This window comes from Sturnus vulgaris, chromosome 2 (assembly GCF_052056855.1).
Source record: "Sturnus vulgaris isolate bStuVul1 chromosome 2, bStuVul1.hap1, whole genome shotgun sequence".
Classification (NCBI taxonomy): Eukaryota; Metazoa; Chordata; class Aves; order Passeriformes; family Sturnidae; genus Sturnus; species Sturnus vulgaris.
In genome coordinates this window covers 109,134,511-109,162,152 of record NC_142244.1, presented here as the reverse complement: position 1 = coordinate 109,162,152, position 27,642 = coordinate 109,134,511, and the positions used below count along the sequence as shown (strand labels likewise).

The 27,642-nt window shown below is 34.0% G+C and overlaps 1 protein-coding gene across 15 annotated transcripts in view; it reads left to right on the top strand.

Moving 5' to 3' along the window:
- The window catches only part of DMD (dystrophin), a 1,142,416-nt gene that overhangs the window by 559,934 nt on the left and 554,840 nt on the right, over nt 1–27,642 (top strand). For all 15 annotated transcript variants that reach the window (XM_088160350.1, XM_088160356.1, XM_088160354.1 and 12 more), the window contains 2 exons: nt 6,317–6,511; nt 14,567–14,739. In XM_088160350.1, coding sequence (XP_088016476.1) covers nt 6,317–6,511; nt 14,567–14,739 — 368 coding nt within the window. The remainder of the gene's footprint in view (nt 1–6,316; nt 6,512–14,566; nt 14,740–27,642) is intronic.

Genomic DNA, 27,642 nt, shown 5'->3' with positions numbered 1-27,642 from the left:
GGTAACACATATAAATCAATTACAAAAATATTTTCCAGGTAATCCCTTATAAAACACTAAAAAACATTTTAAAATACTTGTTGGAAATCAGTCTAGGATGTAGATTTTACAGTGTTCTGATTTTTCTCATTCCAAAATGTAATGTAAGCATTTACTTATTTCATGATTTCTAATACTGATAATGGCTATCTCTCTTGGTTCATTGGTACATTACCCTATTTTTCTTCTTTTATTTATTGAAAAAAAAAAATACTTATATAACATATGCTAAATTTTATGAGTCTTCTGCCCCAGTATCCTCATAGTTGAAATTAATTTCTTTTTCTCTTTGCTTAGCAAGTAGATACAAGTGGAAGTTACTAGGTTAAAAATTAACAGCAGAACTGGTGGAATTTCTTAATAATCTTAGTCCTTTATTTCTATGCAAGTTAACAGGTCTTTAGTAAGGAGTGCTGGATGAGTTTTCAAATAAGCTGCTTTTAGGTTCAATGTGTAGCTGTTCCTCAGTTTGAGGTGAGTTCCTTTCTAGAAACAATTATCTAAGCCAGAATAAAACAAAAACATTGTTCAGCAAGTGGGAAAAGGATTGCCAAAGGTGTTCATTTTACTACTTGACCAAGTGTATTGAATGTCTTGGAGGGCTCCAAAGGCATGAGGGTGTGAGGAACACAGAGGATTGACTGCAGTATCAAAATGCTTTGTCATAGCTTTTAAACTATACATTAAAAAACACAAAAACAAAACAAAAAATAAAACAAAAAAACCCCACAAAATATCCAAAAAACAAACAAAAAACCCTCAAAAAAACAAAACAAAAAAAACCACAAAAACCCCAAAATAATCAACAACAACAACAAACTAACTAACAAAAAAAACCAAAAAACAAACACAACCAAAAATACCACAAAAAAATTACAACTATGGATACTCTGGATTTACTGTTTTAAATTAATTGCTATAGCTCCTATCTGTGTCTTTCTTCCCCTCGTCCCTTCTTCTGTTGCATCTAAATAATACACTCATCTGAGTGTAGCAGAACTGTCTGAGGTGTTGTGTTGGGAGATATCCCATAATTTAATCCTATACCTACAGGGAAGAGACATTTTCCTATGGAGAAAACCTTTTCAATCACGTTATGAAGGGGACAAATAAGACAATATAAATGGAATTAAGTTCAGGTTGGTTGTTAAGTTCATTCCAGGCTGGTTGATGCCTGTTGAATAATTTTCAAAATCAAAGCCTGCAATTTTCTATTGCTACTCCTAGAATCTAAAATTTACTGAAATGTTTTCTAATTAATGCCATTTTAGGAATAGTTTGGTTTTGGCTGGCTTTATTTAATTTTATGTATCGATCCAATAGAGTCATTTTATCACAGAAGGAAAACTTCTAAAGCGGCGTCTCTCGAGTAAGGTATGCCTTAGCAGAGAAGTGTTGTGAAGGCTTAAAGCACTCTCTGTCCAAGAACAGTGCTGAAAATAGTCACGTATATTTTTAAAATCTCTTTTTTTACATACATAAATGGCTAGTGAAGTCAGATACAAACATTAAACAATATGGTTTAAGGTTTGCCATGTGCAGGATTTTGTGGACTGCAACCACTCTGCAACATGAATAGAAAAAATCATATACATGAGACAATATTTATGTTCTTACTTTAAAAATATTATTTTTAATCAATATTTTAAAGACATTTTATTGTTTCCTAGTGTCTTTTAAGGTCTTGTCTTCATAGAATTACATAAGGAATTTATAAATTTTTAATCCTGCATCTAAGATTTAAGCCTCTTCATACTTGAAAGAGATGCTTGTTTTTGTGCTGATAACTTGCTTGTGATTGACTAAGACCATCCAACCTCAGAGTGAAATTTCCATATAATCAGTATAATTTTGATCTTTCTACTTATATGCACACTAACAGGTAAGATATGCTAGCAACAGGGAAGGGAGAATGATTTCTCTGAATGTTAGCTGACCTCACCACTAACAATTGGCATAGGAATGGGTGAATAAAAGCTTTTCTATAAATATGCACTTTAAAGTGGATATTGACTTCTGATAGCATTTTTATCAGACTTTTGTGTGTCTAATTCTTTATTTGATATATTGATGGTGAACATGGGCTAGCAGATACCCTGTGATGCACAAGCTTTTTGGACTCTCTCAGGTATCACTGCCTTTGTGCAGAAGGGGTTTGCTGCCTGCTCCATTCTTTTTCATAGCACTCCATGTTTATTTTGCAGAGGTCACAGACTTTTTACACTCATATACAGCTGCTTGCAAACAATACTTTCTCCAGTGTTATTTCATTTCAGGAGTAAGAACATTTGTTTTCCTTGAACCTCTCACCAGGATGCTGCCAGGAGCAGTGTTGAGGTATAACAATGCAGATGGGAGTGTTCTGCAGCTTTGTTCCTCCCATGTTTGTCTGAAGTCGTTCAATGAAAAGCACAGACACTGAGGTTTGGAGCCCTACCATGAGAAGGGACCAAAAAATGACACTGTTGTCGAGATCTGACACAAGAAAGTTGGAGGCTTTCTGGGTGTAAACTCTTGAACAAAAAAAATGATATTGGGATTATTCCCTCTGTAAAAAGAGGAGAGGAAATGGATACACTGAGATTTGTGAAAGGTATTTTAACAACAAATTTTCTCCCGTTAAATGGAAATTAGCAGCATTCTCCAAGACTAGTTAGCTCTGATGCCACCACTGTGTTAGATGTAAGCAGTAATGATCAGAAGTAGAGAAGATATGTGAATTTCTCGGCAAAACCTGCATGATTACATTATTTTTTTGTTGAGTTTTTTGTTATAATTTTGTTTTTTTCATTTTGCTTATTGGCCTTCTCTGTAAGGGACACGTCATGAATTTGTTTCTTATGGTTTTGGTGCACATGGTAGGGCATGGTAACTATCAATAAAATCAGTTCAAGTGGAATCATGTGTATGGAAAGATTGTGTCCCCTAATTAAAATCATGTAATGATGGGGAAGAAAATTCCATTTATTATTCAAGACATGATAATGCTTGATAACATGCAATGCATGAAATCCTAAATCTTACACAAAATAAGTTGTTCTTTCAGAGACAAAAAATAAGTTGCATATCATTATCTCACTGACAGTCCAGGAAAAAAATAATATCACTAAAATTGTATTTTGCAGAAAGAATAGTAATATTGGAAATGGCTGGGTACCCCAGCATTTCCCAATCACTTAAAAGTTTATTTGTGTATTATATATATGTTGTATTATACATTTTTAAAAAATAAGAATTTAAGTATTTTTAAGTGTATTTTGAAGTAATTTTAATGCATTCTGCCATTTTATCAGATTCAACTTATCCAAACCCATTCTTAAATGGTAATCTAAATCTTTAATTTCCACTTTCCTATTGATTTTTAATCCTTATAAAATTTAAAATACCATGGTTCTGATGAGCCATTTTGGCATTCGCAATTACATATATCTCTTATGAATTAATATTATTTTAATAATAGTTGCTCCCAGCTGCTGTGATCTCCTTTTGTAAGTTTTGGGGGTTTTTTTCTCACTAGAGTGTTAGAATATAATTCAGTTTCTGCTTTGCATTTCTAGTAAAATGCTTGTCCAGAGTATAAGGAAGGACTCTGCCTGTTTATTGTCTATCATAAGATGATTCCAAGGAACATTGGGACAAGCTAAAAAAGCTTCTCTTTGCTGATTAAAATTGTCAGTTCTGGACATGCATACCTTCCATTCTTTGGGACAAGATGATAGTTTCTGTTGTGGGTTCTGTCATATTTTCAATGCAGGAAGGATAGAAGTAAACACTTATGACCTGTTAAAAAACCCAATAAAGACAAATATAATCCTTTATTTATAAAGAAGTATCAAATTTTCAACTATTTTTAAAAATAGTATTCAGAAACTAATTTATTTTGACAATTTTTTTTTTTTAATAATGTACCAAAATATGAAGGCAGGTTCTGGTAGGTGTCTACTTTTCTATATCTATCCTTTTGTTTATTTATTTATTTATTTATCTGATTGTAGCATTTTACAGTTTAATTAACAATATAAACAGCAGAACTATAAAAGTAATCAACCCTCTACAAGAAATAACCTAAGTTTACTGTAAGGGCAGTGTGAATATATGGTTGCATACATCCCATTTGTCTTCATAACAGTGACTGAAAGGAATCTGATTTTGGCACTATAAATAATTAAGTGTGATATCCATGAAGTGTGTACAAATCCAATTTCTGCTTGACTTTTTTGTAGTTTCAGGAACAGTTTAAAGTGAGAAGACACAGATTTTTTTAAATCTGAATACATGCATGTGCATATATATGTATATATATTTATTGGCCTAAGTTTGGGTTGAAAAGAATAGGCTAATCTCATATAACTATAGAAACTAATGTATTTTGTATGCCATTTCACATATTCATGTGACCTCTTTTTGAGTGGAAACCCTTGCATACCTAACATGCTCTTTTCATTACTGCAAGTAGAAATATTCTGTCCTCTGAATCGAAAAGTACAAATATAGTTAAAAATGTTACTTATGTGGGTCTGAAGTTCATTGCTACATGTAGAAGTGTCACAGTGTAATCTTGAGGAATTAAAATATATATTGCTGCATGCAGGTGTCAGTGGCCTATTGAGATTCTCCCATTTCCTAATGGAATGGGACAGCTTTTTCTTTAGGTCTACCAGAGTAAACTGAAATTTTTGCAGGGTCTGTGATTCATGAAACATATGGGGGGCAAGCACAATTTTTAAAAGCAATTTATTTTAAATAATAAAAATTATAGCAGTGATATGGTAATTAGAGAGGTTTCAGCGTTAGCAGATGTACTGAGAGAGTCATTTAGTGAGAAAAGTGTAAGCAAAGCAATTAAATTTGCATAAGAAATGAAACAGAATAACACAAGTCTACAGATAACTTTATAGGCTTTATATGTGATATGCATACATCTTTTAGAGTGTGTATATGCATATTTTAAGACTCTAAAGAAAACTGAAGAACCAGATGACTCAGCTCGGTAACTGAAGAGAGAAATATGTCCTGAATTAAAATGAGACACCTTGCTGAGGTAGTGTGTGCTTATATTTGTTTTCTTTTGCATAATGAGTAGCTAAATAATGATACTGTTTTCTTCAGGACCATTGATCAATTGTCTTTCACATAAAAGGCTCCAAATCTAAGTAATAGGATTTTTGGACATTTACCAACAATTACTTGTACAATTCTTTGAGGCTGACAATAATTAAAATTTATATTTTTGAAAGACAGACATCAAACACAAAGAATCTTGGTCCCACACAAGGAATCCATAAACAAACTTACACTTGTGAAACCACAAATAGTTGATACCTTAAACTTTCTCTGTTTTAATGGACATTCAGGTAATTCAGTATTTGGGGTTTAGTGAAAAGAAGCAATCAGAAGTCTCCGTGCTCCAAAGCACACTTTTGGTATTACATTTTTATCTATGATTCATTAACAAATCAAATGGGAAATACAGAGAATTTATATAAGCAGCCACTTTTTTGTTACCTTATATGTCAGTACGCTTTCAAATTATATCAATCAATTAAATGTTTTCTTGGAACCAAAACATTCTGGGATGTCTTTATATTTGGTGTATGCATGTGCTTCCAGAATAGGGTGTCTATTTCATATTTTTCCTTACTTAAAAAAAAAAAAAATCTTAACTTAATGAAGAGGTGTGTTGCTGAGTTTTCTTTTAGAAATAAGAATGCATTAAAGACCATTCAAATCAGAAAATTCCAAAATTCCAAATTGTTCTTACTAGATTAACGGACAGGTTTTTACCATAGTGGAAGTATGGAGTTGGCATATTTGTTATATTTTGCATTTTATTTAAAGAACCGTGCCTATCATACAAGTAATTATTTTACTTGATACCTTGAAATTATTTATTATGTTAGACTTGGCATGCATGAAATTTGTTAATGAAGGACAGATTTTTCAAGAGGTGTGATAATTCAAAATGAAAGTGCTAGCACTAAAATCTCAGAAACACCATAATCTCAGCATACTCTTGCATTTCCTCTCTGCATTTCTTTGGAGAGTAGAAGAAAAGTCTGCACACTCATGCATGGATTAATTTCAGTATCCACCCTTTCAAACACACAAGGAATATGAGTGATTTGTGTCCTCTGAAACCTCAGATATTTCCTGCATTTGTCCTTGGAAGTTGCTTTTGATTTTTTAGTTACTGGGTTATGAACTGGAAATTGCATTGTTGTAATTTTGTCTGGTGTTAAGAAACTAAAGGAAGCATTCTGTTGTATATCTATACTAGCAAACAGTTCGTGAAGATACAACTTTTGTGATGACTGAAACTAGAACTATGGAAACCACCCATGTGCCTTCTACGTACCTGGCAGAGATCCTTCACCTCCTGCAAGCCTTGTCTGAAGTGGAAGAGCGCCTTAATTCTCCTGTTCTGCAGGCTAAGGACTGTGAGGATCTCTTCAAACAGGAAGAGTGTCTCAAGGTAAGATGGAAAGATTTTCTTAGCAATTATTAGATTGCATCATTTTGAAGCAGCCTGCATTCATTCTGAGACATCTGTTTTACAAGTTCTAAACCCATCCCTGAGATATGTTCATATGTAGATGTTTGTATTTGGGGGCACATTAGGGAAAAATAGAAATAAACGCTGAAATGTTCATTTATTTTTACCTGTTTAACCTGTATTTAAAGGACAAGAGCATTAGAGTATCTGCATATTAAGGCCTTGAATGGGAGAGAAAGGATGGAGAGGCAAAATATATTTAAAGATATAATTTGTGGTTAAAAGTTTGTTTGTGTGTGGATAATGGGGAAAAAAATTCTTCACTGAAATGGTTTAAAAGCACTGGAACAGGCTGCCCAGGGAAGGGGCTGAGTTACCATCCCTAGAGGTACTTAAGAGATATGCAGATGTAGCACTTGGGGACATGGTTCAGTGGTAGACTTGGAAGTGCTGAGTTAATGGCTGGACTCAATTTAGTTCTTTTCCAATCTAAATCACAGAATATTCTGAGTTGAAAGGGACCCACAAGGGTCATGAAGTCCAATTCTTAAGGGAATGGCTCATGCAAGGACTGAACCCACAGTCTTGGTGTTATTAGCACCAGCTGAGCTCATCTTCTAGTGGTTAAGTGATTTGGGGATTCTGTGATTGGTAAGTATGAATACTTACTAAGTAACCCTGTCCATGTCCAGTCTTGGCTGTTTTATTTTAGTGAATGATTTCTAAAATTATTCCTATTCGAACAGAAACAAAACCAAGTAAAATTTAGCTGTTGTATACCATGATAGACCAAAAAAACCTTGAGGTCTGGTTGGGTTTGTACTCCATGTAGTCATTTCCGTTTATTTAGCTAAACAGAGAATATTATCCAGTAGTTAAATAATGTAGTTAAGAAAAAATGAATTCAGTATTGTTAGTATGACTTTAAATATTACTGTGTAGTTTCTTCAGAGCTTGGAATATTACTGCCTGGTTTGTTCAATGTTTGCAACACTGAAATCCTTTGAAATTGATGGAATTTTTCCAACACAGAATTGACATAAGAAGAGAATAAGATTAAAGTTGTAAGCCTAAGTAGATGAATGAGTTATCAGCTTTTGCAGAATAATGTTTGTGTGAGGAAAGCCTTGTAAAAAATTGTACTCAAGTACTGTATATAATTAAGCAATTCCAAATTGTCATCCAGCATGAAGAGAAGACTATATTTCCATTTTACTGTGATTATTTAGGAAAAGGATTTTTTTAAAAAGAAAAAAGTAAATATTAGCCTAAAGAGGCTGGAATTTGCCTACAGTCAGCTATAAGAAGGAAGCTTAGATGGAGAATCAGGGCAGTGGCTCTGGCTATATGTTCTGAATTTTCCTCTGTGGGAGCCTATTCAACTCCCTCCACGTCAGAGGATATGTAACAAAACCACATCCATATGCTGCTATTAGCTTCTGTAAAATCGCATCTGATTATAATTCTTATACATTCATAGATAATATATATTTTAGGCATTTGCATACACACACGTGCAGACACACAAACATGCTTATCAGCTCGTGAAAATTATAATGTGTTCAGTTTCCTAGCAAGGCAGTAGAGTTGGGTAGTGAAGCATAACAGTGGAGTGTTGGATCAAAGGAAGCACAGAACTGGTAATAGGATGTCAATCAATAGGTGTCAAATACCAGTAGGCTGTTTCTTTTACCACTTCTGATTTAGTACCAGTAAATTAAAGTCAGTCTGAGTACTGATGCACAAAACATGCCAATCTAATTGTCATTCTTCATTTTAAACAATCTCTTCGGCACAAAAAACAATCAAACAAAACAACAACAAATTAGTCGTATCCTATGTAAATCATGGCTAATGAGTGCCTACTTGATCCTTGTTGATTAATTTCCATTCGATAATGGATTGGGTGGAGAAACAGTGGTCTACCTCAGGAAGTTTACTGGGAAATCACTTCCTTTTAGTTCTTCTTAATGCTTTACATTTGAGTTAGCTTTATCTGAGTCATATCCCTAAGTAATCTGTTGTTCACCCACGTATATTTGGTATTATTGGAGTTGACACCAACTTTAATAGTATTGATTACTGAGGTTACAAGTAAGTACTACCATAGGTTTAATTTAACTGAACTATTAAATTGTTATGAGATGCATTTGTGGGCACAGTTCCATCTTCCTCCAAAATAAATTTCTTCTAAGAGGCAAATGGGTCTTGCACATTCTTGGGCTTTTGGAAAGGTATGGGTTTGATCTGAGCCTGCTTAATGAATATTTATTTCCAAGGAAAAGCATCCATCATTGTCATTATGCTGCAGTAAAAATAGAAAAGTAGTGCATAAATTGTTCAGTAGCTGGTTGGGAAAGGATTGAAATTAAATTGTCGTTGATTTTTTTCTCTGACAGATTTGCATGAATCAAATTATAGAACTGTCATGAATAGCTCCGTGTTTTAAAACTGAGCTTTTGATTTTTTTTCACTCCCATTCAGAAGGAATCCATTTTAATTAATCCCTAAAAGGAAAAATAAGTTTATTTACAAGAATCATTGGTAATAGCTTTGAACATTTTCTCTGGAGTAAATATGTTTAGTAAGACTTAAACATGATTGCCCATTATCAAATAGGATAAATATTGAATACAAATTAAAAATTGCTAATATCAATTGTCATAGCACTGACTTTTTATATCAAAGTCATGTAAAATAATAAAATATGAGGTTTTGCAGCAAAAATCTGGTAGCTTTTAACATTTACTAAATTGTAATACTTTAATGAGCACATTTAGTATATCTGCTGAAACCAGCTCATAGGAATGTTTTTCTCTTCATTTTAAGCTTTAGGGAGTGGAAAAGTCAGATAGAGAAACCAAGTCTTGTCATTTTATCTCATAAAGTGAGCATTGCAATGTGTTGATCATCTCATTACAAGCTCTTTCAAGTATTATGACACACAATACCTCAGCTTTTCTTTATCTTTGCGCTGACAGTATTTAACAATTTAAATATTACAGTTTCTTCAAAGATGAAACTCGAGTTGATTGTACAGAAAATTATGGTTCATGGATTGATGAGTTAGTAAAGTTGGCCTGATATACTCTCAAAATAGGACAACTGTTGTTATGAGCACAGAAAGCATTTGTCTGCTACTGATGATGTTTATATTGATGGAGTTCAAAATCTTTGAGCTACCTGTGTAGAATTGATTGTGATTACAATGGATTCCACTGCATGAACAAATGCAGGGACACAATACCTTCAAATTTTAGCTAATTATCCTTCCTTGCAACTGATGTTTCAAATGTTTCCTAAAAGTTAAATCAATAAAAAGTTGCATATATTCTACATAGTATAGTTATATTGTTCATACTAAGACAAACTTTTCCTGTGTAATGATTATCTATGCAAGCTTCTTGACTTGTTCGAGCTCCAGATTATTTAGTGGGAAATGTATACACTGAAATAAATGCACTGATTAACCAGAGAATAAAACTAACACATATTTCTCTTTGCTAACTCATAGGAAAAGTGTGTTACAATTAAACAGTATAGCTGGAATTTAAGAAGTCTGATTTATAACTGTATGTGAAAAAGTTGTTAGTAGAATTTTTAAGGATCACTGTCATAGACATGGCATAGTTGTGCCTATTCATTACTTAATTATATTATCTTTGAATTCAAAACTTATTTCCTGAGGTTACTTGCATTATATAATTATACAGCAGACCTGCAGTTGGGCCTGTAGATTTTAGTGTCTCTTTTTATTAAGTAGTACTTTTTAAAAATATTGTTAATTTTTACAGAAACATCTTATTGTAGAATATGATTATACAGTTAGCTATCATAATTTTTAAACGATGTCATAATTTTAATATGGAAAGCCATCTGGCTCTGAGGAAGAGATTTCTTATATATGTAAGATAAATGTATATCTTGCATAATGAGTTAACAATAGTTCATCTTCTGTATTTCCCATAGAGCTTTTATTTAGTTTGTTAAAAATTGGGTGGTTTGCATGTTGCTTTTTAAATATAGATATTTTAATGTACTGATTCATCTTTTGACTTCTTTTTTACTTTGGTAATCCTTCACCTACTGACAGATTGAGCAGGTTTTTTGCACTGTTTTCTACTGTGTCATATTTCAGATTATAGGAATTCATTGTAGACATCACATACCCAGGATTCTAGCAGCAAGAATCCCCTTTCAATATGGTTTTTGAAGCCAGTCATACCCATGCTAGACATTGTAACTCATAATTCTATACAGATTTTAAAATTGTAATTAATTTGTGTAATTTTTTCCAGCCTTCCATGATTGCTAACAACTGTGCTGTTACTGGGTTTCATGTTAGTACAAAAGAATGAAATATTGTGACAAATCTGCTACCCATATAATTATAAATCAACATTCTACAAGCTTTTGGAATGTCGAAAAATGTATTTTTAGTTTAACACATTGGAATATGTATTTGGTGTGTACTGATTCTTATCAAGAAGCATCATGTAATGTGAAATTCAGAGTGGTTTTCCGCTGCAGCTCAATAAAACCCAATTAACCATAACTTAGAACTGAGTGTGCTCACATACATTCTCCAAATAGATCTGTCAGTAACACTGTGCTTGGTGACAGATTTGTACACAAATAGCCAAGGAACTGAATTTTTACAGGAAGTTGTCTTTCTCTGGCAGATAAAGACAAATTCCAGGTAGTGAAAATGAACTGAGGCTTGAGTCTCTAGCACTCGGATTTCTCTTTTAAGAGCAGTGAGATGGATCAGTCCCTAAAGGCTATTGTCACTTCAGCTGCTAATGATTTTCTGTTATCCTTTTCTTCTAAAGAATTAAAGTTTTGTTTGTTTCTTTTAACTATGTTACAAAATCTCCCAAGGCATTGTTGATAACTCCTTGCAGATCATTCTCTTCAGCATCAAAGATAGATGGGGAATATGTTTGAGATACATAAGTATATGTGTACAAGTGTATATATATCTGGTTTCTCTTTTTTTTGTTGTTGTTGTTTTTCTTTTGGACATTCTTATACTCATTTACAACACACCAGCTGTATCATCTTGTTCCGTTTGTAGCAGCTGTGCTTTAAACAAAACCAAAAATCTGACATAGAAATTCTATACCTTTTTCATAGACCACTAATTTTAAACATTAAGGGATATATCACTTACGAGTTCTGAAGTGCTTAAATGCATTTCATATATTTTTGATATTTAGAAAATTGATCTACTTGATTGAAAAAGCATAAAATTTAAATATACATAACCACATCTATTGCTCTTCATCTGGTTACTTAAACATGTTGAACACAAGAAGTGTCTTCTTGGGTGGCTCAGATTAGCTGATATTCAGACCTACTGAAAAGAAGGCCACTTCACTGGAGTGCTTAAGTATGTCCTGGCAGCTTATAACATTTCAATTAGATTTTCTCCTGCTCTTTAAATATGCAAATTTTTAGTTAGGGATGAGATTTTGTGAATATGTTGCCTTCTTTATATTCATGGAATATAATCTTGGAATATTTAGAGGCTTTTTATGTTTTTATCATCTGATATTGCTTATATTCATATTAATAACATTGAATATCTGAATTATCCATGCCCTAAGTGTGTAAAACAGATTTAAGTAGACCTGATTAAGGAACACTGAGTGTAAGATGTTTTACTGGGAAAGTCAGATGAGGTTTGTTGTGTAATGACACAGATCCAGGCAACTTTCCCTCCACTTGATAGATTGCTGACAAGGAGGAAACATGTTCCTTATTGTGACTCATTCCAGAGACAAGACATCAACCATTCTCTTTTGATTTATACATATTTATTTTGTCTGCTAAATGTAAGTCACATTTCTCAAGACCTAAAAATTCAAATTATTATTCATATGGGGGGTTGTTATGGAATGTGCACTTTTTTCCCCCACAAATAGCATATTATAGTGCTAGAGCTCTAGGAACCCAGGGAACACAGAGTAGTTTTTATTTTACAGAATGATTTTGGATGCAATTATTTCAATGCATTGCCTTCACATTTACGTAAAGAATTGAAGTCTTATACTTTACAAAATTGTAAATGCAGTGTAATAGCTTTAATTAGTTAAAAAATTACAACCAATTTTGTCCCTTCAAATGTTATTCAAATTTTTTATTAATTTCTTAGGGTTTTTAAAATATTTATCCAGCAATTTTCAGGAGAAAGCAATTTGGATAATTATCCCTGCTTCCCTGTTGCTTCATATTAGTACTACTAGTAATAGACCAGTACAATCCCTCATACCCATGGTTCTAAATACTGTTTTTAAATCAAATTTATTACAATAGAATTGTGAACTTTTCTAACCATGAGATGGTGTGGACTGATTATGAAAATAATGTGATTATGAAAAAAAACCAGACCCATTTGTTGAATCAGAATTCATAAATGCTTAATGAAGAAGAAGTAATAAGTACAGTCTACATGGATATCATAAAGGTTTATTAAGAAAAGTCAGGATTTGAAGAGTTAGAAGCCAAATCAACATTCACAGCAGACAAGTATTAGATTCCAAAAGTTAAAGAAAGGCAGGAGAGAGAGAAAGTCTTCCCACTCATGGTCTGGGAAGTGCTTCAGTTTGGTTCAAGCTGCACAAGAAGTTTGTCCACTTTATAAATGGCTTTATATGTTCTAGTAGCTGCACACATCTCTGCAGCTTCAAGTATACTAATTTTATACATGGAAGGTTACTAGTAGAGCAACACTTTAAAACCAGAATCAAAATTAGTATCGTTTGATGCAGTTTTAAAATGGTTTGACAGTGCTCAGTAAATTGGAACAAATTGAAAATTACTATTTAGTTTGATTAAAACCACCAAAAAGGAATGAATGACCCCCCCCTCAAAAAAAAAAAAAAAATCAGCAATGGCAGTGTAAAAATTTTCAATTACACCTGCTACTTAAGAATTTTGGATAACACAGTCTAATATGCACTTTTTTTTCCAGAAAGCAAAGTAAAACATTTTCTCAGTAAGGAGTACAGCTTAGGTGTAAGTATATTTAATCTGCAAAGAATATTAAATAGTTTGAAACCAAATAATTTGAAAATATTTAGATAAGGGCATGTAAAAGAGACATATGAAAGGAGACAAAAGTGATGAGATTTTTTGAGATGTAAGATTATTTATTTAAAATCAAGAGTAACTCATTTTATATTAAAGGAGATAGATTTTTTGATAATTTTCTCTTCTATATTATTACTGAAGCTCTGTGATATTCCATGTCTAAACCTCCAAATATTTAAAGCTATGGTTTTCTTAAATCAATGAGTATGAAATTTCCTTTGCTATCTGTCTATCATATATTTCTTTTCTTTTGATTTGTTTATATAGATTGATTGCAAGGCATTTGTTTATTGCATTCTAGGAAACTTGGGTAATGAAAAAGAAAGCCATTATTTTTCAAGTTGAACTAAAAACCATCAAGAGATGTGCTTTTTTTTACTGTCATGTCTGAGGGACATGACGTTTTGCAGTGTCATTTTTGTACCAAGTTTATGCTTTTTGCCAATCAAGTTAAATTAATGGCCAATATTTTTGGTTTGCCAGATCATTGATTTTTGTTGTTATTAGATTTTCTGCCTTCATCTTGCTCAGTTCTTCTGCAACTCCTCGCAGTGATCACACTGCACACCACAAAATCATCTCAGTACCTCAGCAGGCTCCACCTGGGATTGTAGGGCTCAGGCTTTTTTCCTGGCAATTGCTCCAAGGAATGATTTCTGAATTGGGAAGTAAAGGGAAATGAAAAGTCAGGAAATGCAAATACTGACATGTAGAACTTATGAGTCAATAGTACTCCAACCACCACCTCCCTCAGATCTGTTTCATTCAGTCTTCAAAGAAAGGATGGGCATTCAGTTATTATACCAGGTTATTGTAAAATTATTCTTATTAACAATATTATGGTTCAACTAGCATTTTGTACCAATTTCTTTTGCTTATGAACAAGTATTTATAAAAACACTATTTTATTTTTATTTTTTAAAAATCTTTATATTACAGAGCATTAAGGAGAGCCTGGGGAGACTGCAGGGTCGTGTAGAAATTATTAACAAGAAGAAGACACCGGCTTTGCAAAATGTTACACCAAAGGAAGCAGCAAATATACAAGAAAAGTTGACTCAACTTAATTTAGAATGGGAGAAAATTAACAAGATGTACAGGGACCGACAGGCGTAAGTAACTTTTAAAACTTGCTCTTTCTGACAGCTTTTTTTAATATTTTGTCAATTTTTGATGATTGTTTTTTTACTTCTTTTTGTCATAAATAATACTTTCTTCCAACTAAGCATAGAACATATATATAGAATTTTAATTTAATTTGTGGGCATTTTTGTAAAACTGAAAATATGAAAATGTTTTGACCAGCTATCACATGCATTGAACCATTGAACTGGTAATGATAGATAAATTGCTATGGTTTATGGCATATACCTTTTTTTCCCAGCACAAGTATTTAAAGGTTAACAAATAATTTTGCCTTAGATTAAAAAGTCATAGTTTCAAGCATTTATTGAATTACTACAGAAAATCATTGTGTCTATATATATGTGTATATTTATCACTAGTTCCATTCATTAAAACTTTCCATTCATAGCAATTTTACAAAATTGCCTCTTCAGGCAATGCCAAAACTTTGACATTAAAATTTTTATTTGATATGCCACCTCAAAAGACAGTATTTGATAGAATATCACTTTTTGCACTATGCATGTTTTGAATACCACTTATCTAAGAAAATGTTTTTAAAATATTTGTCATTATTATACAAAATATTGGCTTAATCTGCAAATTATTATTGCATTAATGATAGAATGAGATATGATTCCAAACACGTAAGAGGTTACTGGAAGAAGAAAAAAATTCAAGTAGGTTTAGCCTGCACTGACTTTGTTTTACAATCCAATCCTTGGTAACTTTTATCTTTTCTTTGTTTAGAAATATTGGTAAACAGTTGTCACTTTGCAGATTCCTAGAGACAATATTTTCACTGGCATCCAGTCACTAGCTTTGATTTTAGATTGCTGGAGAAAGAAAAGAGTAAAGCTTAAAAAAAATTATCAGAGAGATTAATAGTAAAAAAATCTAAGTCAGTAATCTTTGTGTCATCTCTGCTTTGTCTCAACATTTAAAGTGTGAGAAACTGAGACACATTCATAATCTGGCAAAATTTGCAAATTCTTCTTCTCTGCCTGTTGTTTTGTTTTTTTCAAATAGCAAGTCTTGTTGTGGTGTGGTAAGAAAAATCCTTGTAAGTTGTGATGCCGTGAACAAAAATGAAGGATAAGTTAAAAAAGAGGTTGAAGAAAATCTGCTCACACAGCTAATAAGATCAGGAGATATTTAGTGTTGGGCTTTTCCCAGAGACTGGCTTTGCCCAAAGTCTTCCTCGTTTAGTACACCAAGCTCTAAGAAACCTTTGAAATCTCATATGCATTTTCTGCCCCTGGTGCATAGCAAGGACAGCAATTTACTGTTAGTTGAAAGCTTGAACTATAATCACTGACACTCAATTATTTGTTATTTAGGCTGTTGTGGTATTTAGTCAGCAGCATAAGTCTTGTGGGGTGAAATGAATTATTGTCTGTCAAGTATTTTGAGGTCATCAGATGAAGGCACTAGAGAACTGTAAAGTGTGACTGCTGTCCAGCTGGCCTTTGCCTGGGGGACTTGTCCTCTTTCAGTACAATGGACAGCAACTCAAGGTGATGACAAGCTTGACTTCTGTCTGATTCACACACCTTTCTTTCTTTTAAACCTTTTGGGTTTGGGGCCAGCCTTACTGGATAACTGTTTAAGAGGTGTTGTTTGTACTCTGTAGCTTCTGCTGTTTTGTGAGGTGCATTTTGACTGCACATAAATCCAAGGGATGATGTGAAGGGAGACAATATGGCCTTTGGCATTTTACTTCTAGCAGTCTGTGTCTGTAAGGGGTGAAAGTATCAGTGTATCAAGCTCTGCCCTTGAGACATAGATGAAGCTGTGTATTGATAATGATTCTTAAGGACAGTTTTGGAATTATTATTGGAACTGTCTTGCTTTCAAGGGAGTGTGTCTAAGTGAACGGGAGCATTCCTTATTTGAAAGGTACCAGGAACAAATATACTGGAACTATGTTCATTTCTGAATATTTGTTTCATTAAATCAAAAGCTTGCAATAACATGGAAATTATTATTTTAATAAATGAAAAGTTAACTATCACCACGACAGATGGAAGAACAAAGCAGCTTTCCTTACCACTGTAGTTACTAACAGAGTGTTTACTCTAAATCTCATAGAAGCCATTAGAAACCTTCATGTTACATTCTTTTGTGTGAAATTGATTTCCTAGAAGTCCTGATTCATATCTAGATACTTTGTAATTAACTCTGGAGTGAGTTCCTTTTAATTAGAAATCAAAATAGATTTTCAGTTTATTTTATAGCAGAGCTTGTGCTAGTTTGACAGAAATACACTATGAATGGTAAGCACTCAAGCAGCTTTACAAGTGCAGTTCTTCTACTGTATTTGAAAGCCTTATTTCACACTGTTACTTTAGCATGATTTCTGTATTTAAATAAGAAAATATTGTACTTACTGCAATATAACAGACAATATTTCACTGGGGGAAAAAAAAAACAAACAAAAATGCTGTGGTCATCCTAGAGTACCTTTCCAGTGGCTTTATAAATCTAGGATGAATGCAAATTTTTATTCTTTCACAAACACAGTGAACCACTAATCTCCACTTATTAATTTTTTAAGTCAAAGCTATATCTAAGCATGGTTCTTTGATATGAGTGTCTTTCTTTTCTGTTCCAATTAATTTCAGAACATGGTAATTCATTGTGTTTCCAGGAGATAAAGTGGAATTTGTTTCCTAGGTTTCAGTTTTATGACTGTAAAGCAAACTCCAGGAAATAGCAGTGGTGTGATTTGTCTTTTGTGAGCTAAAGAGCAATTTATGATTTAATTTATAACTTCAACCTTTGCTTGATACTAAATTTTTATGTTATCTTTCCAACAGTTGTATTAAGATAATAGAATCTGAATTTTGAAAGGTAAAGCTTCAGTGCCAGTGAGAATAGCCATTCGAATGTCATAGTTTTTCCTGTCCTTGTACCAGAATTTCACATTAGTCTTCCTTCTTTCAAGTAGTCTTAAATACTGAGTTTTTTTGTATTAATCGTGATTAATACAAAAAAAGGAAGTGACACTAACACCAGGTCCATATATACCTTAAATGAGAACATATAATTTTTTGGGAAAAAAAAAACAATAGGAGATAGACTTTTAAATTACTGTCTTGTATAACTTTTTATCTTATCAGCATGCAACCTATGAAAGATCTTGTTTGTCTTTTCAGGTTATTGTCTTCCAAGGATATTTATGCCTAAGTTTTGCTTCTGTAAACAAGTGCTCCCTAAAATTAAGGGAGCACTGAAACTGTCAGAAATCATTCAATCAATGAAGTGCAACAGAGTTTTCCAGAATAGATGTTAATTTAAAATATTTCTTTAGGAATTGCAGATAAGAATGCAAAAAAAAAAAAAATACACAAGGCAGGAAAAATTACAAAAATACTAAAATTTTACTGATATTGTAGATCTTGAATATTTTTGAATCTGTTTCTTGATGATGAATTAAAATTCTAATGGGTCTCTCACATGAATGCTAGCCAAGTAACTTTTGCCTTTTTCATGTCTTATTTAAGATTTATCTTCCAGGGCCTACATTGCAGACTATATTAATGCACATCTAATTAATCTCAAACCCACTAAAAATTAAATGTTTTGAGAGAATGTGGGGAAGTTGATATCAGATATCTTTAAAAAGTGCTTCTTGATAATTCTGAAAAGTAGAAAAAATGATATACCAATCTTATATCAAAAAGATAGCAAATCCATAATAATGTTAATAAAAATACATTAATGGCTTTATAAAATTCACAGACAACTAGCAATTTTTACAGTAACAAGACTAAACCATAAAGAAATAGTTTATAGGTTTATACTAAGAATTTATTTCATTTTTGGATAGCAGTACAACTGTCAGCTTCTTCTGAATAACCTTAAATTAGCAGTTGATTACGTTGGTAAGGCCGAAGGAAAAACATTTATTATAGGTAAGGAATTGATTCATTGTCAGAGAAATAATATTTTGTAATAATATTTCTAAGATCACATAGTAGCAGATGTCATAATCCCTTACTGACATATTCTGTTGAGTTGAGAACTAATCAGATCCATGGATCAAGATATTAAAACAAAGAAATGAAGTACATTAATTTTTCAAATGTAAGTAACCTGCCTGTGTTCTGAATTACTACAGAACCAGCAAGCCTTGAGGACATGCCTGTCTTTAGTATCTGAATCAGATCCAGCTTTTGTGCTCTTCTTGCTTAAGAGAAACTATAGAGATATAAAGAGATTTGCATTCAGCCCAAGTGATGTATTAAGAGCATAGTTATCTTTCCATAGTATGAGATATTTTCTTGGAGTATTATCTATAAGCAGCTGAAAAGTGCAAATCCAGACGTTAGAATACTGAGGAAATTATTTTATTGAATTTCCAGGAGCATTTGCATACTTCAACCCTTCTTTCATGGCCTCAACCTCTTACTTCAGAAGGGCCCAACTCTCTCAAACATCCCATGCCAATCTTGTGTAGATTTCTCATTAACATTCCACTATAAAACCATTCCGAATCCCCTTGTGACTCTTCATTATACAACTATTTAGCCTTGCAAAGAAACAAAACTGAAACCAAAAGATACAAGGGGCACATTTAAAACATTTAATAAAATGATTTTGTAGCCTTTAGTGCCATATCTATCTTAAAGAACATCAAAATAGAATTATTGTAGGTGATTCTTTAATTTTAATTAGATATACTAGGGAGCTATTTAGGCTATTTATAGTTTCCTTCCCAGTGTTTCTCAGTGGTGGATTTCCAGTTTCCATCTGTGGCACTAACAATGCTCTGTAAGTGGGAAGTCATTGAAGACATAAGTCATGTGGCCTACCTTTAGCTATCCAAGTTTTACTTACTTATTTTACAGTACTTGCCTATGTTCTTTCTCAATTCAATACTGCTAGGCAATCCTCTCACAGGTAACAGTTGCACTATATATAGTGGGTCTGCTGACTCTTCAGGGACACCAGACAAGATAAGACTAGAGACATTACTTTTAGATAGATAAAATTAGGGGAGATTAATCTTAAGCTAGAAAACATAACAAAACAATGCAATTTAATTTATATCTAAATGTGTTGTTATATATCTCTTTCACTAAGCCCAGTCAGCATTTCTTTGTACTTGCTTTAACTCTGACAAAGTGAATGACAAAAATGGATGTTAGCTGGCTTTGTTTCAGTACAGGGAGAAAAGCGACTAGTGGAAGACACAGGTATTTTAAGAGAAGTGAGAAATAGTGGCTGTTCTCTTCTGAAAAAATATCTGCTCACATATTTCTGTTGAGATTGTAAGTCTTGTTATTAGAATTACCCTTGGCTCAGGCTTCAAGGTGAAAGTGAAAACCAGAACAGATTAGTTTATGCCCAATGAGAGAAGAAAATTATTTCCTTTCTAATGTTAATCTCAAAATAGCTACCATGCCTTAGTTACATGCAGGGTAGGGTTTTCTTTCTTGCTTTCTTTCACAGTGACTCAAATTGTTCATTTCGATTTTGAAAAGGGCAGCTTATAATGCTTGAATCTTACAGCCAGCATTAGTTGTTAATTTATTTCCATACCTTGTTATTGCACAAAAATGCTCTCCATAGTAGTTGCTTTATAATCAAATTCTTGCAACAAATTTGCCACTTAATTTGCCCCCATAATAATACACCATCAAGTTAATGTATTGGTAAGTTTCATTGGTTGCTTAATTGCTTGCAAATAAGTATAAAATAATGTATAACAGGCAGGTGTAATATAACATATAAATATTTTATTATGGACAATCTAGAGAGGGCTTTCTGTCACTGTTTATAATGTACAGAAACCAAATATCTATATATAAATATTTTTGTAGTCTAGTTTATAACTAAAAAGATTAAATTTATAGCAAAGCTGGAAAATATTTAACCTTATATATGGTCATTAAAATGTCTCTTTTCATGGGCACTATATATAAGATCATCTTCTAAATGGAACAGCCATAAGTGAAATCTAAAATTATTTGTTAAACTTAAATAGCAAATTTGAGGAAGGATAAGAAATACAGCTGCAGCTTTTGGGAGAAGAGCTATGTTTAATAAATCACTGTCATAGCATAATTAAAGAGTTTAAACCAGAAAATTCTTGGTATGGGAATTGAAGGTGCCTGTATTGTAAAATGAGGTGAAAATAACTAATTCAGAATTTATTTTAATAAGTAGAGGAGATAATCTTGCATGTGTTTGTGCTGTGAAAGTGTTTCAGCTGAAAAAGAATCTTGCATGTTTTAAAATCACCAACTCTCAAGCCTGACAATTAGCATAACTTAGCATAACTTTTCTGTAAAATACTCAGCAACAAAACTGTACCACATTCATACAGGAATTATTGTAGAGCCTTTTTCTGCTGTACAAACAAAGATTTTCACTGAAATGTCTGGAAAATGTTATGGCTTAGTCATGAATATGTGGGCTATGGGAATGCAAATATGTATGAAGAGAAATGCAGGCAGAAGCAAATAGACTCTGAGCCATCTGGATATGAACTGTCTTGGACCTTCATGTCAGATACACAAAAAAAAAAAAAGACATCGTGGTCAGTGTCATAAGCTATGAGACACAGCTGGAATGAAGGGTATACTTGCTTTAGGGACAATGCTATGTTTGTGCATCTGTGCAACTTCACAGATAGTCCTGATTTATAGCCAAGCATCTCAAAGCATTCATGAGCATCTCAGAGCTCATTCATGCTTAGCTGCATCCATCCATGTAGACATAGCCTAAGAGAACTGCAGGATGCCCTTAGGTACAAAACTTTATTTGCAGTGACTTCTATTATGTTCTGAAAGTGTTGACAAATAAGGTATACCTTCACTGTTGGTATTGAATCATTGCATTGTGCTGTGCCAGAATTTTTTAGCTGGATGAATATTTAGCTGGGTCAGCTGTGCACTGGATGAAGGATGAGGTTGTAGGAACTGCCATTGGGTCCAATGCATATTGGATGTACTAAGGTGAGCTCCTTTGCAGAATTCCCTTGAAGCTTTTTAAGGAATTGCTGCTCTCTAGTTGCCATGGTGCAGTGTACATCTCCCTGTAGGTATCTCCTGAGAAAGCGTTTTTGACAGTAGAGGGAGCCTAGTCTTTTAACATCTGTAACTGAAGTCAGAAGTTACAGTTTTCTGTTTTATACAGTTTTCATCACTGTTGTTTCTCTGCTCTCAGTATATGTTGTTGTTATCATCTAATAAATATAATTTTTTTCTTTCTTCCTCCAAGGCAGTTTGAAAGAAACTTTTATTAAATGTATTACATATACCCCTATGTGCCAAACACACATCATGTTTGAAGTAGAAAGCAGCAAGTTTTATGTTAGTCATTGACTGTGGTACTAATAGTTTTGAGATTACAGGGTTCAACCTTATGTCTTGGTAACCTTCAGTAATTCATTGGGGGTGGTCAGCTTTCAAATTTTCTTTTCTTTATGGGCAAGTCAGTGTTTGAGGTGATATTGGTGAAAGGTAGTCAATATTTCTGGTGTGATCCAAAATGTTACAGCAATGGAACTGACAAAAACTGTTTACTTTATCTAATTCGTATAGCACTAGATATCCTGCACACTAATAGAGTAGTTTCTGCTTCCAAAAATTTTCACCCTTGAGATTAATTTAGCCTTTTATTTATTTATTTTTGTCTGTGGAACTATGAATATTGTTTAACCCAGAAAAAAAAAGGTTTCCTTCTCAACTTGAAGCAGAGTATTGCAGGGATGTTTTGTAAAAGTAAGCAAAGTACCTGTTTTATATTTGCTGCTATTTTGGAGGGACTGTAGCATCCCATCCTTAACAGGAAGGGAGTACCCTAGATTTATAGGTGCCATTTTCAAAAAGGAACAACAAAAGTCAGATGGGCCATAAACACTTAAAAAGCTTTATTACTAAATTATACACATAATCGAAATTGGTATGTCTGTTATAGTATAAGTACACAGTGGTGGATTTTGACTAAGGGGTGAGCTAAAAGAGAAAAGAGAGACAGAAATTTAAGAGAGAGAAAGAAAGAGAGAGGAAAAAAGAGAAAGAGAGAAACAGAGAAAGGGCCGCACGGATCCAGATGATGGGGCGAGCACTACTGAGACTTTGTGGAGGCACCTTTTTAGAACTAAAATTTCCCCATCCTGGAGCTAAGTTTCTTGCTTTCTATGCAAATTAGTTGTCTTCTTCAGTTTGTTCTTCTAGACCTCTCTGAAAATAGATCAGAGAGTTTGCGAGGGACTTCAGGAGCCTTGATCAGGGAATAAAAACTACTGGGCTGGCCTTTGGCCAGCAGTTCATGCTCTCTCCTCGACCTTATTCCTGTACTTGCCCTGTACTCTGTTGTTCTTAGCTCCAGGAGACAGAACAAGGACAAGTGTCCCAGGAAAGTGTTGCCCTACCTCTGCCTGGGCCCTTTTTAATCCACATGCTGTTCTTCCTCACACTGTGTTCTCACCAACAACCCTTGGTTGGCTCCATGGCCATCTGGGACTATGCCATAGATGCATTGCAAGTAGCTCTTTCCAATGTGATATTCTTTGTTTCTTCCTGAAATATATAGTTTCTTTCTAGATTAGACTTCCATTATTTCATCTGATTGGTAATTATTTTAAGTGTCTAGTTGCTTTTCTAGTAAAAGAAAGATTAATTCTTAACGTAAGGTTGAAAATGTTCTTTCAACAGTAACACTGAAATAAAATGAGTGACAATTATTTTGCTGCTCTCCTATATTATTAAGGCTGATATCACTCAGGAAAATTTGGTTTAGTATTAACTCCATTAAGACCTTGAGGCAATTCTCTATCTACTAGGGCAACATAAGGATAACATTGTAAGATTGTATAACCTCAATTCTAGTCAGATGATCTGATTTATTCTTTCTGTCCACAAGTCTTGTATGACAGCAAGAAAATTAAAAAGAGGTGAGTGCCAAGACTGAAAAACAATAAAGCAAAAAAATCACATATAATTCCCATAGAATATAGAGCATATCTATATTTTGCATCTGTGCATGCATTAGCTGGATGGCTGGAATACAGGTGCCAATCAAAACGGAGCTCAGGGACCCTCTGTTTGTCTTTTTGGAGTGTTAAAACAAAGAAAATATTCCTTCTTCTCTCCACAACCAATTTTTCAAAATCCTATAACAGCACAATTACCTCTGAGACTTCCGTCTCAGATTTGGCTGAAATTGGCTAAAAGGCTAGAAAATTTATTCTTAGAAATGAATGATGGGCAACATAATCACTGAAGTTTCATTTCCTTAGGTTGTATTTGCTTAGCCTGTTAGTCATAAAAAATTCACTAGAATCCCCTTTAGCAACTTATCTCTGTGTGATTATACCTTGCCCCCGTATTTTCTTTTTGTCCTGAGCTACTGATCAAAGTGCTGTGTAAGATCTATCTATGGTGACTTAGAGAGTTTTCATTTCCTTAATTAGTGTCATAGAATCACAGAATAATTCCAGATGGAAGGACCTTCAGGGACTCTCCCAGTCTAACATTCTGCACAAAACAGGATCAACACTAGTAGACCAAGTTACTTTATCCAGACAGGTCTTAAAGACCTTCAACAGCAGAGACTGACTGACTGACCCTTGGGAAGCTGTTCCACAGCTTGACTGTCCTCATGGTGCATTTTTTTCCCCCTTATATCTAGTCTAAACATCTCATTTGCTTTTGTCTTTCGTCCTCACACCTTTGCACCCCTCCGAAGAGCCTGACTGAAGCTCTTCAATGACCTCCCCACAGAACAAGTGCCCCAGCCCCATGGCTTTGTAGTGTTTTCCTGCTGAATTCACTCTGGTTCATTAAGGTCCTGTTTTGACCAGTGCAAAACCAGACACACTGTTCTAGATGTGGCCCAAAGAGACCTGAGTGAGGAAGAGTAGTCTTTTCTCAGTCTGCTGGCTGTGCTGCTGCCAGTGGAGCCCAGGACATTCTTGGTTGTTTTGGCTAACAAGGCACACTGCTGGATCATGTCCCACTTGCTGCCCACAGGACCCCAGATCCTTTTTTGCAAAACCACTTCCCAGCCAATCAATTTCCAAACTATATTCTTGCAAGGGGTTCTTCCTTCACAGGTGCTGGATTTTGCATTTCTTGATTAATGTAATGGGGCCTCTGTTGGCTCAGCCATATCCAGTTCCCTCTGCATGGGGGAATGAGCTCTGTGACTAAGCATGTTGACTTTTCCACCTCTGAATTAACCCTGATGGATGATGGAGGACTTTCGAACAACTTTCGATTAAAAATTAGATATGAGCAGGCAAGAAGCACTTGCAGCCCAGAAAGCCAAGAAAACTTCTTGGACTGTAAAGCCTTTGCTGTCTCGGTGTCCTGGGGTGCAGCCTGGCTGGGGGAAAAGACTCATAGGGTTTGAGTTTTGTGACATAATTCTCAACTTGTCCTTATCTACTTCTAGGACTTCACCTTCTTCAATCTTGCCTATAAAGCACGAAGGGCAAGGGATACTGCTGGTCCTTCTTTTTCTTTTTTATAGGTTCATTATATTTTTCAGACTATATGCAGTTTTATTCATATAGAACTCTGGTATCATACTCATGAAGAAAATGCATAATGCTTTTTTGAATGGTAGGGGGTACTGCATCTGGTGGGAAATCCTGCAAAGAAATCAGGACCTTCTGATATAAGTAATCTCCTTTAAAGATGTCTAAAGTCTCATGCATTCATCTGTAAGATTTCCTGCAGTCTCTCACTCTAGAATCTGCTTGATATAAACCTCTGGAATATGTTAATAATCAGAGGTTATTGTTCTGTGGTCCTGTGGTGTCTGTCCATCTTATCTAGGAAAGGACTTGAATTTCTTGAACTTTTGAAGATTTAAAAAGTTTCAGAAAAGCAAACACCTGCTTCTCAATAAACCAGAAACTGTGCATATCATTTCTAACTCTGCAGATTTTCAAAAATGTCTGCTAAGTCTTATACCTCATATATGCATCATTTTACTCACAATGTTTCTTTCAAACATTCAAACTTTTTATTGTCTGTTCTAGTTAATAAAATTCTAAAAGTGATAATGTTTGATTTTCCTTTATCACTATTGAACGAAGAGCTTCCTTCTACCTTTTTTATTAGCTATTATTGAAAAGTTCTATGTCTGGCTGCAAAACTGTTTTTCCTGGCCATAAATTTTCCTACTTAAGTATAGTGTGTTGCTATAGGTTGAATCCTCTGAACATTTATCGTTGTGTGTGAAGTTGCATGTATGTATGAAAGTGCTTTTATTTGCCCCATTCTAATTTTGCTCTCAGGTTGAGAGATGTTGCAGCTGTGTTTGCAACCATTTTGAGAAATGGTAAAGAAACTTAATCTTTATAAGGTTTTATGGTCCAGATCTTATTGACTGATGCAGCACTTTATTCAGTGGAACTGGAAGTTTAGAGGTTTTAGGTAAAAACACCTATATGCATAGTTCTAGGCTGCCATAAAGCTGAGCTTTCTCAGTGGTTTTGCCAGGTTAGTCTGGAGATACAGGGCTTTACAGCACTCATCTTCCTGGGCAAAAGGAGGCCTTTAACTGGTATCAGGCACATTATTCCTTTAGTTCAGATCAGAATTTTTGGCACTGATGTTTAATACCAACCCAAGAAAGGACTTGGCTTGTGCTACTTCCTTGCCAGACGGGGAGAGAGTTTTCTTGTTCCCGTTCCCTTTTCTCTTCTGCAGTGATCATAACTAGTTGAACTGATTTTTTGCCTTGTGTTCTGGTGATGTTATTATGAGTGCCCAGAGTGCCCAGAAATACACACTTCCAGAATCATCATTGTGTTCTAAGGCAGTAAAAAGTCTGAACTCATTAACTCAGGAAAATTAATAGTTTAGGGATGTAGTCTGAAAAAAATGTTTAACTATTTATCTTTTGTTTCAAATGTTTAAAATATTTAAAATATTTAATTTTTAATCTTTTGTGGAAACATCTATTGACATGCTTCAGTGTTTAATATAGACTGCCTATATTATTATAGCATTTAAAATGCAGTAATTTTGATTGTTTTCCATGTAGAATTAGACAATAATAAATCAATTAATTTCTAGGTTTTACTACATAACAGAATTTTCTAAACGTCATCAAGACATTTGTTGAATATTTTGGTTTTTCAAAACCAAATTCTGCCCCTTTGTAAGGTTGTGCATATTATGTCATCTTTAATGGTAGACATTCTGTAATTAAAGCTTGAATTTGTGGTATTGTAGAGCCATGTGAGACACATTACTTTTCCCTGATCCATGAGATTCTCTCCTGAATACTCTGACAAAACCTTCAGAAGTGTTTTCTGGCTGTGCACAAGACACTTCTACTCAGATGTCATATGGTTAATGGTGACCTGCAAAGAAGTCATAAGCAGTAATAGAAGCTGTCTTATATGTTAAATAGTTTCTAATTCTGTATCTAGTCCTATTAACCTCTTATTTAGTTTCCTTAACAAATCTGGCAAAATCAACTCAAATCATCCTGAAAAATTATATTATTGTCAGTTCATAAATAGGACAGGAGGAGCTGTGATATTCAGGTGCTTTTTAAAGGTTAGATAGAAATATTCTAATTTGCCAAGAAGTGAACCTTAAATTCCATCCTAACACTCTACCCACAAGAGCCCTTCCCTCAAGAACCACCTTTATCAACATAAGGAGGGACTGAAGTGAGAAGCTGTGACAGATGTTTGAAACAAGAAAGTGCTTGGAAAATATTTACCCTTTTTTGTGTTTTTGGGTTTTTTTCCTGTTTTCTCTCCTTTTCTTCCCTCCCTGAGCACTGTAGCTCTGGGGCTGGGGCTGTCTGGTGGCTTTGCTGTGTTCCCAGCGCTGTGCAGGACTGGCTAACAGTCCCTGGCTAAAAGTGCTTTTCTTGTCTTTCCAGCGCATTTTTTTTTTCTTCCTGCA